General features: G+C 37.6%; 1 protein-coding gene across 2 annotated transcripts in view; it reads left to right on the top strand.

The window, feature by feature from the left end:
- Positions 1–18,008, top strand: part of LOC111050643 (laminin subunit beta-1) — a 263,300-nt gene that overhangs the window by 155,306 nt on the left and 89,986 nt on the right. For both annotated transcript variants that reach the window (XM_039443365.1, XM_039443363.1), the window contains exon 22: positions 16,755–16,954. In XM_039443365.1, coding sequence (XP_039299299.1) covers positions 16,755–16,954 — 200 coding nt within the window. The remainder of the gene's footprint in view (positions 1–16,754; positions 16,955–18,008) is intronic.

The raw sequence follows: 18,008 nt of genomic DNA, 5'->3' as shown, positions 1-18,008 counted from the left end.
AGATAAGAAGACAATTGAAGATCCTTAGGGAGAGAGTTATGCCAAACCCACATTTCTCTGCTCCATTCAGTGCTGCAGACATAGACAATGCTCTGAGGGACATGAAACCTGGTAGAGCTCCTGGGTTCGATGGAATTCACCCCGAATTCTTACTCAATGCTGGGAAAAACACCAGGCGATGGTTGAGCCGGTTCTGTTCAGACATACTTGCCACTGGAAAGATCCCACATGCTATGAAAAGGTCAAAAATTGTAGCAATCTTGAAGCCTGGAAAGATGGCTGACCAGGTCGAAAGCTATCGGCCAATAGCTCTGCTTAGCTCAGTTTATAAATTACTAGAAAGACTGCTTCATAGTAGGATAAGCACAGCAATCCTTGAGATAGTCCCTATCGAGCAAGCAGGCTTTAGGCCAGAGCGCAGCTGTGAGGACCAGGTCTTGGCACTGACAACATTCATTGAGGCTGGATATCAGAGACAGAAAAAAACAGCTGTAGCTTTTGTCGATTTGAAGGCAGCATATGATACAGTCTGGCGAGAAGGTCTAATATATAAAATGTTGCAAATCATTCCATGTCAACATACAGTAAGACTTGTTAACAATATGCTGAAAAACAGATCCTTCCAGGTGTTGATTGGGCATGAGATGAGTCGAACAAAAAGGCTTGACAATGGTCTGCCACAAGGATCTGTCTTGGCTCCTCTCCTTTTCAACCTTTATGTCTCAGACCTGCCAAGAGTCAGGTCCAGAGTATTTGCATATGCAGATGATTTGGCTTTGGCTACACAGAGTAGTGACCTTGAGACTGGAGAGGAGACACTAACAAGTGACTTGGCTGTACTGACAGACTACTTTTCGAAGTGGAGGCTGTGCCCCAGCCCTGGGAAAACTCAAGTATCAGCCTTCCATCTAAGCAATAAACTAGCAAATGCTGAGCTGAAAGTCTCAATGAATGGTGCTGCCTTGAAACATAATAAGTTTCCGAAATATCTTGGCATCACCCTGGACAGGACCCTCTCTTTTAATCAGCACCTAAGGAATGTAGCAGCCAAGTTGAAGACAAGAAACAACATTATTAGGAAACTATGTGGCACAACTTGGGGCTCATCTTCCTCAACTCTGAGGTGCTCTAGTCTGGGCCTGGTGTATGCTGCTGCTGAGTACTGTGCATCTTCCTGGATCAACAGTTGTCACACTCACCTTGTAGATGTGCAACTGAATAATTCAATGCGAATAATTACAGGAGCCTTACAATCCACTCCAGTTTCCTGGCTCCCAGTGCTCAGCAGCATACCCCCACCTCCTCTTCGCAGAGCACGAGCTCTCCTTAGACTCTATGAAAGGATTTCGTCCAATCATCTACTTCCAATCCATCAGGACATTCCGGATTTATATAGAAGGGAGCTGAAGTCCAGAAGGCCAGCGGTCAGGATGGCAGAGCAATTGAGAGATGAAAGGTTCTCTCTGAACAGAAGATGGTGAGAGGAGGTGCCCCCCGGAATACCGGAGAGCTATTTCTCATGCACTAGGCCTCCTGGTTTTGAGCTCCCCCGGCGCATCTGGGTGACACTCAACAGAATTCGAACTCAGCATGGGAGATGCAATGTGTCATTTTTCAGATGGAGACTCCCCAGTATGTTACTGTGGGGCGATGGAGCAGACAGTGCACCACATTATATTTGAGTGTGAGAGACGTGCCTACCTGGGCGAGGCTAACGACTTCACTGTAGCAAGTCCCCGGGCAATACAGTATATTTCATCCCTTGACGTGCACTTATAAGTGTGAAATTTTAATAATATTGACAAAAATAAAATGTCATACGCTAAATATATAAAATATACTTGTGATCACGAAGTAACAAACACGACACTGAACGTTTTAAGAACGTTTGTAATGTTTTGTTGAAAACAAAACCACTTATGTACGTTTTCACTTTTATGCTCGTTTGAGCGAGTAACCAATACTTTGATAAGTAATGATAGACACAAATACACTTTTTAATGTGTTATAAGCGTTAGAAATAAGACTTTTCGTAACTTACTGATTCTATCCGTAGCCCGCGATTGGACCAAATGTGAAAGATAGCACTATGAGATTTACGGAGGACCGAGTTTATTAACTATTGAGCAAATATGACTGTATAGATAGGAATGCAACTTACGGGAAGTTGAAGTGAGAACGTCACGCAATAGCCAATTATTGGCGAGATGACACGAACGATGTGTTGACATGAAGACGTTAGAACGGGAACTGGCTCCTCACACAAAACCAAGGTCAAGAAAATGAAAAGGAGAGGGGATGACTTGCGTTTCATGATTCAAGTAGTTTACACAATTACCAATAGATGGCATGTAATCCTTAACAATATCTATTACCAGAATGTCAGAGGTCTAAGAACGAAATCTTCTGAGTTCTTTGCCTCAGTGGTGAGCAACAGATTTGACATAGTGGCATTATCTGAAACTTGGCTTGGGGATGTCCATTCCAGCCCAATTTTTTTCACTGAAGATTACAATGTGTTTCGTGCTGACAGGAAATATGACGAGGTTGGACAATCAAGAGGTGGTGGCGCACTACTTGCAGTGAATAAATGCTTTCCAACTATCAGAAGGCATGATTTGGAACTGATTCCTGAAGTTGTCTTGGTTCAAATTAAATTTCGTCAGAGTCACTTACTATTTGCATGTCACTATGTTCCTCCAAACTCACATTTAGCAGCTTTTCCATCATACCTAGCTAGAGAGTGTTGGCAATAAACTCATTGATATATCTCATGATATTCTTATTCTAGGAGACTTCAATGCGGATGCAATCAATCCAACATTTGTGTCGGGGGCACACTTTTATCCTCTCAAAAGAGCGGAGAAAATAATGAAATTTGTTGAGGATGTCTGCTTGGAACAGTTAAATCACTCTCCAAATGAAGACCGTGCACTTGATCTTGTATTGAGTAACATCAAAGACGTCCAGGTGTCATACAGTGTTGATCCATTTGTGTCACCTGACGACTATCACTGCCCGTTCTCGATCCTTCTGAGGGGGTTTTGAGCTGCTCCTCAGGCTCCTCGGGAGGCCAAATACGTGTTTGGCGGTGGTAATTATGAAAGGCTTTACAGTGAGATCAGAGATGCCTGCTGGGATGCGGTCACCAATGTTAACAATCCAAATGAAGCTGCAGAAAAGCTGAATGACATAATGATCCGGGTAATGGATGTTTCTATTCCTAAACCTACACCAAGGAAACTCAAATACCCCTCCTGGTTCTCTTTTAGTCTGATAAAACTCATGAAGAGGAAAAGAGCTGCTCACAGAGTCTACAAAAGGAGTGGCCATATTTATTTATTTATTTATTCATTCATAAATGGAGACAACGGGGGTCGCCCCAAATCTGCCTCCTTTACATATTTGTACAATACAATATTGAGATTAAAAAAGAAGGAAAAAATAGTTATAATATTATTGATAATAATAAGAAAAATATTAATAGGAAAATTAATGGATAAGAAAATGACAAAAAAATACAATGAGTACAAAAACTTGCAATCTAGTTGAAAAAGAGAAAAAAAAACTTGATAAATCCAAAATAGATTATTCCACATTATGAAAAATTCTCTGTCCCGCGAAGAGATGTTAAAATTCAGATGGAAATTGATAGAGAAAGAAAGATTACAAAAGCAGAGTATGACCTTCAGAGTCAGCCTAAATGATTTTGGAAATATATCAAAGAGCATAGAACTGGATCTTGTGCAACATCTATTACAATCAATGGATCAATTGCTGCTGACCCAGGCACCATTTACAACGAGTTTGGAAAATACTTTGCTCCACTCTGTCAACGGTCATCTAATTCAGCATGCAATATCACTACTGACCAATTTGCCTCTCTGTCCTTTGGAATTCCGGTTGTTGACGATTGTTGACAATCTCAGTTTTGGATCCTTTTGCCAAAATTATGGAAATGGCCGTTCAACAGTAACCGATTTATCGAATTTTCTTTCAAGTGCTGGCCCATGTATTGAACAACGTTGGCAGGTTAACGTAATCTATATTTATATGGAAAAAGCATTTGATAAGATGCCACATGATCGTCTCATCAATAAACTGGCTGGTTTTGAATTTAACCATGCTCTCACAACATGGATTTCATCTTACCTCAACTGCAGGAAATTTCATGTAAGATACAACGGTTGCAAGTCTACTGAGTTTGAGTCCTTATCTGGTGTTCCCCAAAGCTCCAATCTTGGACCCCTGCTCTTCAATCTCTTCATAAATGATATAGTGGATGATTTAAAATTTAAAACCCTCCAGTATGCAGATGATCTGAAAGTCTTCTGGAATATAAACTCTAGTGAAGATCATCAACGTCTTCAGCAGGATATTGATCAGGTGATCAAAAGGTCAAGGGAAAATTCAATGTCCATGAATACTAAAAACTAAAAAGACATTGGCAATTACATTCACTAGGAAAACTGTCCCACTTATAGCTACATAGAAGATTGAAGGGGAAGATGTAAGAAGAGTAAATAGTGTTCAGGATTGATTGATTGATTGATTGAGTACTTTATTTATGTAGAATACAATATATGCTGGCTTATACACTTATATACAATAGATTACAATACAGCAAAATTATAGATGAATTTACAAAATATATTAAGAAAATAATTATTGAGCTGTATATGATATGAAAAAAGCAATTTGTAATAGCTATAGATAAAATAGATAATATTGTTATGCATCTACATAAATTGGCGGAGAGTAGTGGTGTTTTGAGAGAGCTGCCTATCCAATAGAAATCGAGGGGTGTGGCCTCCCCCTCCACCCCCCCTGTCCTAGTCCGCCATTTTGGCCCCGCCCCCAGCCAATAGGAAGCGAGGGGGCGTGGTCAAAATGGCGGCCCTCCACCCCCCTTCCCTAGTGTCGGCCATTTTGTCCCCCACCAAAGTCCCCGCCCCAACCAATAGGAAGAGGTTCCCCTACCCAGGAAGTGCCCCCGACGGCCATCTTTGTTGTAGCAGGTGTTCTGTCATCTGTCATCCCCCACCCCCAACCAATAGGTTCCCCAGCCCCCGACGGCCATCTTTGTTGTAGCAGGTGTCAAAAACATCTGCCCCAGTTAACACCTGCTTCAAGTGGTGCCAATTAGCATATTAAAAATATCCCCACATTTAAAATCTTTAAAATCTTTAAAATCACAGATATCTAAACTCTCAAACTACACTACTACTACTAATCTATTTCCCAGTCATATTTTTTTCTTTTTTTTCCTGCATCACTTGGTCGCCTATCACTGAACATTCTTTTCAAAAACAACTCTTGCACCTGATCAGAATTCAAATTATGTTGTACAGCTTCACTCATGTCAAAGATGTACCTCTTTTTTACATATTGTGCAATCAAATAGTATGAAAAGTTGAACAACTGTTCATTTAAATATTTCTGAAAATCTTCACCTTTCATAATCATCTGCATAATGTCATCTTTTAGCTTCTCACCAAAAGCTAAATTTTTTTCATCAAGTTTCTTTTGCACCTCAGCAAACATAATATTGAATGTTGTTTCTAGATCAACTACTTTCAAATTATAATCTTGCCTGTTAATAAAGTTAAGTTTAGTTTGTGCAAGTAGATTGTCTTTTAATTCTTTCAATTTAGTTTCTAGCAAATCTGTATCAACATGTTTTAAACTATTGTTTTTACTTTGTTGTTCACATAATATCTTCAATTCGTCTGATTTCTGATCAAACAACGACCTACTAACATACTTTACCTCAATATCATCACTAATTGATTTAGACAATGTTTTCAATTGTGAATCGAAATACTGTTTTTGTTGTGCTATCTCCTTCAATATATCAGACATTGAATGCAATTTACTTTCAAACACTTTTTTAGTAATTAAATCAGACTGTAGTTTTTTGAATATACTAGTTGATATTGCAAGTAATTTGCTGTCTAAATATTTCCTATCTACTAAATCAGATGATTCAGTTTGCAATTTAGTGAATATATTTGTTGATATTTCAAGCAATTTACTGTCCAAGTATTCTTTGTTAACTAGCGGCGATGATTGATCAGTCTGTAGTTTTTGGATTATACTAGTTGAAACTTCCTTTAATTTACTATCCAAGTATTCTCTGTTAACTGGCAACAACAATGGATCAGACTGTAGTTTAGTGAATATATTTGATGATATTTCAAGCAATTTACTGTCCAAGTATTCTCTGTTAACTAGCGGCGACAATGGATCAGACTGAAGTTCATTGAATATATTTGATGATAATTCAAGTAGTTTACTGTCTAAATATTCTCTACTTGCTGCCACTAATGACGATGTTGCTGCTGCTGCTGATGATTCACAACCACTGTTTAAAACTAATGGTGGCGGTGCTGTTGTATTAAACACATGATGTGTCCTACCAAATCGATCTATTGTACTACTCACAGCAGCGGCGCTACTGCCCGACATCTCTATCCTTGTCAAGTGTTAAACACATACTAACGACTAAAAGCAACATTGCCACCTAATATAATACCACTTTCTTTCAGTTCTTCAATAATAGAAGCTATTTCAACTGAATGTGATCTATTTCCCGCCTGCTGTGATGAAAGCAGAATATTTAATCTGTCTATCAGTTCATTTGGATTATCCCAGTAGACATACTGTCGACTAGTAGATTCACTTCTTATAAAACCCATACCACTAACAGCTGCTGCTGCTGCATCATCAATCCTAGATCTTTTTGTTTTCCTACTACTACTACTACTCGATGGAAATAAAGATTGAATAATTTGTGATTTATAGCCTGTATTTCTCTTTACATAACCGCGTCTATCTAAATGAGCAGCGGTAAGCTGCAATATATTACGATATTTTCTTAAATCACGTTCTGTGTACAGTTTCTGGTCAGGCTGTTTTTTAAATAGAAGTTCACACAAACCAACTGTTAAACGATACTTATTATTGTCGATAATTAAATAACCATTGGCAATACTAATATCCTTTACACCCATATAGTATTCATTTAGTTTACTATCATAACATATACCATAAGATATACAATTATTTAGTTTTTCATTATGAAATTCACGTATATACTCATCAATAAAATCCACTGTTGTTGTTGTTTTATTCAAAATATCACTTACATTAGATCTATTCAAACCCTCATCCACATCCATTTCCTTGTCCGAGTCTTTCTCCTCCTCCTCCTCCTCCTCCTCCTCATCGTCCTCTGATTCTTCTTTAAGTCTGCTACTAGTGTGTGCATGTTGTACAAGTGTATCTTTCAATTGTTTTAGTGGATTGATAATTGGTTCTAATGATTTTTGTCTAATCGAATCATTTTCCCTAATCATACTAGTTAATGATCTATGTTTATTAATAATTTACTTACACAAACCTTTTATCCTGTCAATTACTTTACTAGTATGACAATGATGATCACGTTGCACTAGTCCTTGTCTTCGTCCACGTCCTCGCCCTCCTCTTTGTTTTTTTCTTTTTAATTTAATTTTACGCATATTGCTAGTAGTAGTAGAATGATAATTAGTTCTTTCACCTACACTGGCTCAACAACAAATGATGAGAATTGACACATGTCAATTGGTGCTGCTGCTATACACACTTGGATCAATATACTTACCAAGACAATTACGATATTTACCAGCATCTGGTTTACACTCAGTGAAAATTGAAATAAAACTATGATTTCCGCCACCGCCGCTTTGCCATACATCTGAACATAGATTTCTGAATACTCTGAGTACTTGTACATTGCACAATATTAGAGTTGAAAATGTGTTAAATTTTTCATCATTAAACCAATCTGTAAAAGACAGCAGCAGCAGCAGTACTGCCAATTTAAGTGTAAAAGCTTATAATAAAGCACATATATTATCTTATATAAGACTATGTGTTCAATCTCAAATGAATTATAAAACATCGAAATTATTTGATGATGGACTAGACAAATGGTATGCTTATATGAATGATCAACGTAAGGTTATTTGTAATTTTTTCAACAATTATACAGCATTGAACAGTTGTATAAACATAAACCCATCGTCTGGTGATAGTATTTCGAATTTTCTACTAATAACAACATTACAACTTTGTAATATTTTTGATAGCGAGCCGGAGCCGGCAACGGTTAGGTCTTAAGGGGATTAACTAATTTCTATTTAGTCAGGTTTCAACATTGCTATTGAAAGGATGGTAGCAAAAAAGTCTTGCCTTCGTCGTCGACGAGTGTGACGTAAAATTGGCACTGGTATTTTATCGAAACTTAGCGGATTTGCATCAACCGCCCTTAATAAAATTGTCGATACATTACCCCTGGAGTTGCATATCCCCTCCTACCGCTTTTGCGGACCCAGCACCAAATTAGATAAAAGATTAAGGAGGGGGGACAAAGGAATAAATAGTCTGGATGAAGCATGTAAAGAGCATGATATAGTGTATGCGCAGCATAGTGATAATTCGTCGCGAAATGTGGCTGATCGTCGTTTGGCTGATAAAGCATGGTCTGTTTTTAAAAATCCAAACACAGGTTTAACTGAAAAAGCAGCCGCATACTTAGTTACAAATTTGATCAAAGCTAAAGCTGCCTTTGGTGGGGGTAGAGTACAATGGAGGATAAGAAAACGGCGGCGGCGGAATAATAGAAGAGAAGGTTGGAAAAATAATTCATCACTACAAGAACAAAGAAGTGCACATTTACGACAAAAAGCAATTAAACATTTAAGTAAGCACATAGCTGGTCAAGGTTTTTATTTAAGACCATATGCGCCCTTGTATAAAGGCGGTAGAATCATTGAATCACCAAGTCCATCACAAAGAAGAAGGAGAAACACAACAAAGAAGAGAAGGAGGAGGAGAAGAGCACCAAAGAAAGTGAGAAAATGAAGAGAATTATTAATATACAAGGACCACTGTCAAATTATGATCTACTAGATTGGGCTGATATTTTAGATATTAAATTGCGTGGAATTTATATGATTGATACATTGCCAAAAAGAATTAATTTAAATGAAAAATCGATCATAAATTTAGACTCAATCATGAACAGTGGAACACACTGGGTGGCTTACAAAAAACATGCACAAAAAGTATATTATTTTGATCCAATTGGTAATTTACAGCCGCCCATACAATTGATAAACTATTTCAAACAACAATCAAATGTTGAAATTTATTTCAATTATGATCAATTACAAACACTAAATAGTAATGTATGTGGTCATTTTTGTCTTTTATTTCTTGCAGATGCGTTATAGCAGTCAGTTCACTTGTAGATGTGTATGAAAGAAGGTGGTGGTGGTAAAACAGTAGTAGTAGTAGTACACAATGGTTGTAATAACATTATCATCTAAAGACAGTAGCAGCAGCAGTTGTTTAATTGAAGTACTTCCCACTGTACTAGAGCTAGACGCATGCTATCAATATGAAATTGGATTGATTAATTTATGGACATACAATAGTGTACCGAATATAATTAAAAATGTCAACTCATCTTTTAAGTATGGTGATAGCTTGATTGATTTGGATACAGGCTCCTACGAAATTGATCGTATAATAAATGAAATAAAGAGAAAATTGAATGTTGATGGTTCAAATCTAATTATACAAGGAAATAATACGACAATGCTATGTGAATTGAAAGCGGATAAAGATGTTGATTTAACAATGAACACATCACTAGCCGATATACTCGGTTTTGATAGAGAAATTCTTGTAGCAAATAAATGGCATTATTCTAAACGTTTAGTATCCATTACAAATATAACATCGTTCCAGGTTACTTGTAATATTGCATGCGGTAGTTATCGAAATGGGCAAGAGGTTCATACAATTTTTGAATTTCTACCAAAGGTTGCACCTGGTTTTCTAATAAATGAATCACCATCGCCAATTATTTACTTTCCATTAAACACGCACAGAATTCAATCTATTGTAATTCAAGTAGTTGATCAGAATGGTAAACTAGTTGATTTCCGCGGCGATAGTATAACAATAAGAGTACACATTAGAAAGAAGGAATAGAGAGAGAGAACGAGTGAGGAAGAATGCGGTGGTGGATCAAGCGTGTGTTAGAATGATGTGAGCATTAGTCACGCAAACAACACAAGCGAGAGAGCGCGAGCAAGAAGGAATCGCGCTACTGTGATAGAATGGGTTTTGTTGTGTATAACAACCTGAAGTCAGGTGCGGCAAGTAGGAGGGAGTGGAGTGGCGGTAGGACTGCTTTTAGCATGCAGCAACAATTGCCGACACCGGTTAGTACTTATCAGTCCGTGAAACTGATAACACATAATCGAGCAAGGTTTTTAGAAAAGCTTGGTTTTAAAGTGAATTGGAAATATGTCATCAAAACACGCGGCGGCGGCGGCTGCAATTAGTGACATACTAAATGTTGAACAAGACATACACTATTATTCAGATATAACAAAATCTGATTATCATACGCATGCGCCGTATGGTAATTTGAAATTTAATAACAATGATGAAATACGTTTGTCGAAATCGTCTCATGACCTTATTTCATTAGTTGCAAAATCTTTTCTTATTGTTGAGGGGAAAATTACATGTACAAAACCACCAGCAAAAGACAAACCTGATGATCCGCCGGTCGAGGCTGTATATATGCTCAGTTCAAATGCAGTAGCACATATGTTTGATGAGATACGATTTGAGTTGGCAGGTACAGTCGTTGCAAAGAGTCGACTAGTAGGTATTACTTCTACTATTAAATCATATTTAGTGAAACAACTAAACGATAAAAATACATATAATTTAGCAGGTTTCACTGATAGTGCATCAACACTAACTAATAATACTTTTGCTAAAAAATTACTTCTGCCATTTTTTGAAGATTTTCAACATGTAATTTTGAATATGAGACAAGAGCTTGTGCTTTTGAGATCCGCAACAGATATTAATTGTATTCAGTCGCCACAAGCAACATCAATGTCATTGGAAATAACAAAATTGCTTTGGAAAGTGCCCTATATTCATGTAGATGATCATTTAAGATTGAAATTTCTGAAAATTGTTGATCAGGATAGGCCATTGAAAATTGCATTCAGAAAATGGGATATCCACGAATATCCTCAGCTGCCGAGCAGTGTTAGCACGATTTGGACTATAAAGACGGCTTCAAAAGCTGATACACCGCGATTTGTAATATTAGCATTTCAGACAAACAGGAAAAATGTAATGGGAAAGTCAATGTCGAAATTTGATATGTGCAAATTGCATGATGTTAAACTTTTCCTGAATAGTGAATATCTGCCGTATGATCGTATAAATGGAAACAAACAACTTTTGTACAAAATGTTTATAGAATTTGCGCCTAGCTATTATAATTTAGGACTTCATACTGATTATGGTACAGTTGTAGATTATAAAACTTTTACTGATTGCTGTCCAATAATTGTGCTAGATTGTTCACATCAAGCTGATCATTTAACATCGTCAACAGACATTCGATTGGAAATGGAGTTTACAGAAAATGTGCCAAATTTAACTACTGCATATTGTATTTTGATAAGTGACACATTAGTAGAATACAAACCATTGAGCGCATTAGTTCGTGAAGTACAGTAATTTGACGCAAGAGCGAGCTTTAATTATGCATGACGGTGTGAAGGAGGAGGGGGGTATATAAAAGTGTGTGTATGAACAGTAATTACATCAGTGTTCAGTTGTAATGTGCTCTAATAGCTAGTTCTAAAGGAGATTGAAAACACTTAAAAACTTACACTAGAAATGGGGGAAATTTTCGGAGGCTGAGTCTCCTTTCTCAACCGAGCACAGACTGCCACACTGCCGTGGCAGTCTATGCTCGTGCTCGGTTGAGAAAGGAGATTGAAAACACTTAAAAACTTACACTAGAAATGGGGGAAATTTTCGGAAACTGAGTCTCCTTTCTCAACCGAGCACAGACTGCCACACTGAGCATAGACTGCCACACTGCCGTGGCAGTCTATGCTCGTGCTCGGTTGAGAAAGGAGATTGAAGAAAGGAGAAAGGAGAAAGGAGAAAGGAGTTTGAAAACACTTAAAAACTTACACTAGAAATGGGGGAAATTTTCCGAGCACGAGCACAGACTGCCACGGCAGTGTGGCAGTCTGTGCTCGGTTGAGAAAGGAGACTCAGTCTCCGAAAATTTCCCCCATTTCTAGTGTAAGTTTTTAAGTGTTTTCAAACTCCATTCTCAACCGAGCACAAGCACAGACTGCCATGGCAGTGTGGCAGTCTGTGCTCGGTTGAGAAAGGAGACTCATTCTCCGAAAATTTCCCCCATTTCTAGTGTAAGTTTTTAAGTGTTTTCAATCTCCTTTCTCAACTGAGCACGAGCACAGACTGCCACGGCAGTGTGGCAGTCTGTGCTCGGTTGAGAAAGGAGACTCAGCCTCCGAAAATTTCCCCCATTTCTAGTGTAAGTTTTTAAGTGTTTTCAATCTCCTTTCTCAACCGAGCACGAGCACAGATTGCCACGGCAGTGTGGCAGTCTGTGCTCGGTTGAGAAAGGAGACTCAGTCTCCGAAAATTTCCTCCATTTGTAGTGTAAGTTTTCAATCTCCTTTCTTAACCGAGCACGAGCACAGACTGCCACGGCAGTGTGGCAGACTGTGCTCGTGTGGCAGTCTGTGCTCGGTTGAGAAAGGAGACTCAGTCTCCGAGCACAGACGAGCACAGAGCACAGACTGCACACAGACTGCCACAGCTCCGAGCACAGACTGCCACATTCCGAGCACAAACTGCCACATTGCCGTGGCAGTCTGTGCTCGTGCTCGGTTGAGGAAGGAGACTCAGTCTCCGAAAATTTCCCCCATTTCTAGTGTAAGTTTATAAGTGTTTTCAATCTATTTATATTGTGTCTCCTGTTTTAATTTATATTTTATATATATATATATATATATATATATTATATATATATATATATATATATATATATATATATATATATATGTGTGTGTGTGTGTGTGTGTGTGTTGTGTGTGTGTGTGTGTGTTGTGTGTGTGTGTGTGGTGTGTGTGTGTGTGTGTGTGTGTGTGTGTTAACTTTTAAAAAAAATTCGCGGATGGATGAACATGCTCATATATCAACCAGGTACATCCGATAAGCAGTTTCACTTACTTGCTGACTTTTCGCCATTATAACAAATAACATCCTCAGAGCGCAGTTTTTCCTACACTGACTCCTGCGTGTGTTTGGAAGTTCTTCCACGTGGTCGGAGGGAGTACCTCCTCCCCTCTCTGTTCAGCCTGGCGCTGCTGGGTGAATGGAATTCCCGGAGAAGTGTCTGGCTTTTGTGCTGTGTTGAGAATGATTTTCCAAAGGGAAGAGATATTTGTACTGTCATCTCTTTTGTTGAGGCTCCCTTGTTTCTCTATTTCTAGGGCCTCTCGTACAATCCTAACCCGAAAATCTTGAATGTTGGCTATTTGTTTTGAATTCTTAAAATTTATTTTGTGACCTGTGTTTTTTTCATGGTTGTAAAGGGCTGAAGTGGATTGTTTGTTTTTTATGTTCAATTTTTTTGTGTTCCTCTATCCTGGCTGATATTCTTTTATTTGTTTGACCTACATACATCTTGTCACAATGCAGGCAGGTAAAAACTATCAGGTCCAAACTATTTCGATTTTTCTAAAGAAACCCTTTCAGAGATTAGAACTAGATTATTCCCTGCCTGCATTGTGACAAGATGTAAGTAGGTCAAACAAATAGAAGAATATCTGCCAGGATAGAGGAACACAAATTGAACATAAGAAACAAACAATCCACTTCAGCCCTTTACAACCATGAAAAAAACACAGGTCACAAAATAAATTTTAATAATTCAAAACAAATAGCCAACATTCAAGATTTTTGGGTTAGGATTGTACGAGAGGCCCTAGAAATCCAACTGTCGTGTGTCCTGTGATTTCAAACTCCAGTCTGCTCGGTTGAGGAAGGGAACTCAGTTCCCGTAAATTTCCCCCATTTCTAATGTAAGTTTTTAATCTATTTATGTCTTATGTCTCCTGTTTTAATTCATATTACAAACTTTAAACTTTTAATATAAATTAAAACAGGAGACACAATACATAAACAGATTGAAAACACTTAAAGACTTACATTAGAAACGGAAATTTTCGAGAACTGAGTTCCCTTTCTCAACCGAGCAGACAGCAGTGAGTGGTACAGTTTTAAATCCAACGTTCATGACCACAGAGTACGCACAGAGAGTCAATTGTAGCAGCAGAGACCACAGATTACGCGGTGCTGACAGATGGAGAGAAAAAGGGTACAAATTCAGGGGACATTATGGGGTATTTAGGGGGCAGTTACAAACGGGATATTTAAGATTTGAGTGGGTTATGAATAAGGAAAGGTGTAGCTTATGAATTGATAGGAAAGGGGAGATTTAAAATTAGAAATCAAAAAAGAATTAGACTAAAATTGGAGAAAGGAATTGTAGAATTGAACTTGAATGAAATTTTGAGAGAGCTTATTCTGTTGGTAAGTGACATGTGTAAAACAAACCCTAATCTGAACATTGTATTGAAGAATCTTAATCGCAAGAAAATTAGGGTAACAAAATTGGAAGCAAACGCAAAACTCATTATGGAGTCTAGTAATAAAATAAAAGCTGCCTGGACCCTTATAAACAAAATAAGACCATCATCAAAAGAGACCAACAACTCATTTGCCACAGCAGATGACTTCAACAATTATTTTCTTGAGTCAGTTGAGAAGATTGTGAATGATATACCAAATGACGGTGAACCTATTCAGTTTACTCACATGCCTGCCATAGTTTCTGAATTCACCTGGAGTCCTGTATGTGCTCAAGATGTAATTGAAGCGGTTTTAGGTTTCAGGAGTTCCAATTGTAAGGATATTTATGGCATGACCCCAAATTTGCTCAAGCAGATGATAGTTATTATTGCACCCATATTAGCATTGTGTATAAACAACTGTTTAGCTAGCGGTACTTTCCCTGAACAACTCAAAATCTCCAGAACAGTCCCAGTCTACAAGAAGGGTCCATATTGTGACATCTCAAGTTTCAGACCAATTTCTATAATTCCTGTTTTTGCTAAGATATTTGAGGCAATCATATTTGCACAACTGTATAAACACCTTGAGGAGCATGACCTCCTGGCTCCTTCTCAGTTTGGTTTCAGGAAGGGAAAATCTACTGTCATGGCTGTGGAATCACTGTTAGAATCGATTATCAATTCTTTTGAGGAGCGGAAATCAACTTTTTCAATGCTATGTGATCTCTCACGAGCATTTGACTGCTGTATTCCTCTTACAGTTCTTTTAAAGAAATTGTAGCATTATGGCTTACAGGAATGTGCAATTCGAGTGTTTGAGTCTTACCTTTCTGAGAGAAAACAGATTCCACATTGGAATGATCAGTGCTTAATTCCTCTTCTGGTGAAACGGGGTGTGCCACAGGGCTCATTGTTGGGCCCATTACTCTTTCTTGTAGCAATAAATGATTTGCACTACTATCTAGAGGGAAATGTGCTGTTCTATGCGGATGACACTTCCTTGTTCTCTGCAAATAAGAGTGCTAAAGCAGATGTGATGGAGCTGTATGATAAAGCTCGTGATTGGTTCTCACTAACTAATTGTCTCTGAATGAGGCAAAAACCCAAAGTATATTGTTCTCTCTATCAGATCAGATGTCAGTGAGTATTTGCAGCCGGTCCGATTATTGGGGTTCACTCTTGATGCCAAGTTACTCCGGGAACCTCATATAGACATGGTGTGCTCCAGTCTCAGCAGCATTGTCTATCTACTGAGAAGGCTGATGTCTGAACTGCCAATTTCGGTGGTCAGACTGGCCTATTTTTTCATTCGAGGATGAGTTATGGTTTGAAATTGTGGGGTCATGCATCTAGCACTTCTAAAGTGCTGTTAATTCAGAAGAGAGCGGTCCGGGTGATTTCTGGGGCGGTCTATCTCGATCACTGTAAGCCCCTTCTTTCTAAAAATGGCATTCTATCCGTCATTAATGAGTTCAACTATCAATGTTTGAAGGATATACATCAGATGCAGGATAGGCTACCAAAGAGCAATGACATTCACAGTCACTTCACAAGAAACCGTGAGAGTAATATATATATATATATATATATATATATATATATATATATATATATATATATATATATATATACCAAGATGCAGACTTGAAAAGTCCAAGTCGAACTACCCTGTGATAGGCTACAAATTCCATAACTTGCTACCAACTCAAGTTAGATCCTTGCCAAATAAACGTTTTCTCCAAGTACTTAGATCCTGGTTGATTGTGAATAAATTTTTCTCAGTAGAGGAATTCATTACTGCTGATCACAACACCCTAGTCAATTTAATATAATGCTTTTTTTGTCTATTGATACCCAACTACAGGAGACTAAATTATCTGATCCAATTGTAAATTTGCTTCAACTGATCTGTTTTATTTATTATTGTTTATTGTATGTGTTGTATCTGTGCAATTTATAGTATGTTTCTTTAATGTGAATTGTGACTTGGCGATATGTAACTTCTATGTTCAACTGGCCCAATAAAAACTTGAAACTTGAAGCCAGCATTTATTGTAATCGACATACCTAACTAAACAAAACCAATCCATCTCTAGTCCACATTAGTTTCTATGTTACAGTATTTTATTTGTGCACGGTATTTTTTTTAAATTTTTAATATATTCTGAATTCAATGAAAATATTCCATTTTAATTTTCTGAACAGAATGTGTATGTGACATCCTGGGTACCGATGCAAAACTGGGCTTCTGTGATCGGGTGACGGGTCAATGTCCTTGTTTGCCCAATGTCATTGGACAGAAGTGCGACCAATGCAAACCCAACCATTGGAAGATAGCCAGTGGCACAGGATGTGAGCCATGTGATTGTGACCCCACTGGATCGGATGAGGAACAATGCAACCAGGTCAGTCATTCTATAAATAAATTGACAAGCTTAGGGTCCCTATTAACCGAGAGCGACCGAGTCTCGGAGACAAAGTCTCCCATGGCTAATAAGGACCGACACTCAGTTTCTGCTTTGTTCTCGCTTCTTTCCTAGTATCTCTTTCTATATTTATGATACAAATCTCGTTTTTTATACGTATTGCAGATTTTTTGATAATGCAGAATTTATCACGTGATATAATATTTCCCTAAATATGATGTTTCGTGAGAATTTAATATGTGATAATAACACTACTGATTACCAACAAACACTCAAGCAATCTTGAAAATCTTTATAAATGATTGATATTGAGGAGATAAATGAAACTACAATTGTAAAATTACATGCATTATATTCGCAAATAAGGAATCATTTCTTCCATTAATCTCAGAAAGTATAAATATTTTTGAATGGAGTAATAATTGCCACTTTCATGCCAACTTTGTTTTTCAAATTTACCATTCGAATGGTAAAACCATTGGAATAGGCTTTTACAGTTGGATAGTTGTGAAAGATTTCTAAATGCTACAAAAAAATTAATTTAAACGATATTCAGGTGTATAATTGAATAAGATATTATTGTAGGACTATATTTATCACAGAAATACACCAAACTACGTAGAAACATGCCTAATCTAATTCTTGTAAATTGTTAGCTCTGTGAACTGTAATACAAATAGGAGCAATAACAAAAGACCAACGACCTCTATTCATATATTATATACAGTACCTATTGATAAATATTGTTGGTGTTACCTGAAAATTGGGTTTGGGACGAATTATCCTCAACTGAGTGGATCGACATCATTTCAGTTTCTCTAGGAATCATAATCCTGTTAAGATTGTTTGCTTGAATATCAATTTTAATAACAATACAAACAAATCAATTTTTTGCTCGGTGACATGGTCACATATCATTTATATGTGCTCATATGGTTCATATCTTTTATATGTGCTTAAAAGTATTGACGGTTATAACCTCAGTATTGTGCTAGAACTTATTAAGGAAGGACGTATAGTGGAATAGATTAGA

The sequence above is a fragment of the Nilaparvata lugens genome, chromosome X (genome assembly GCF_014356525.2).
Source record: "Nilaparvata lugens isolate BPH chromosome X, ASM1435652v1, whole genome shotgun sequence".
Lineage (NCBI taxonomy): Eukaryota > Metazoa > Arthropoda > Insecta > Hemiptera > Delphacidae > Nilaparvata > Nilaparvata lugens.
The sequence above is the reverse complement of the archived record's forward strand: the minus strand, read 5'-3'. Positions and strand labels throughout refer to the sequence as shown.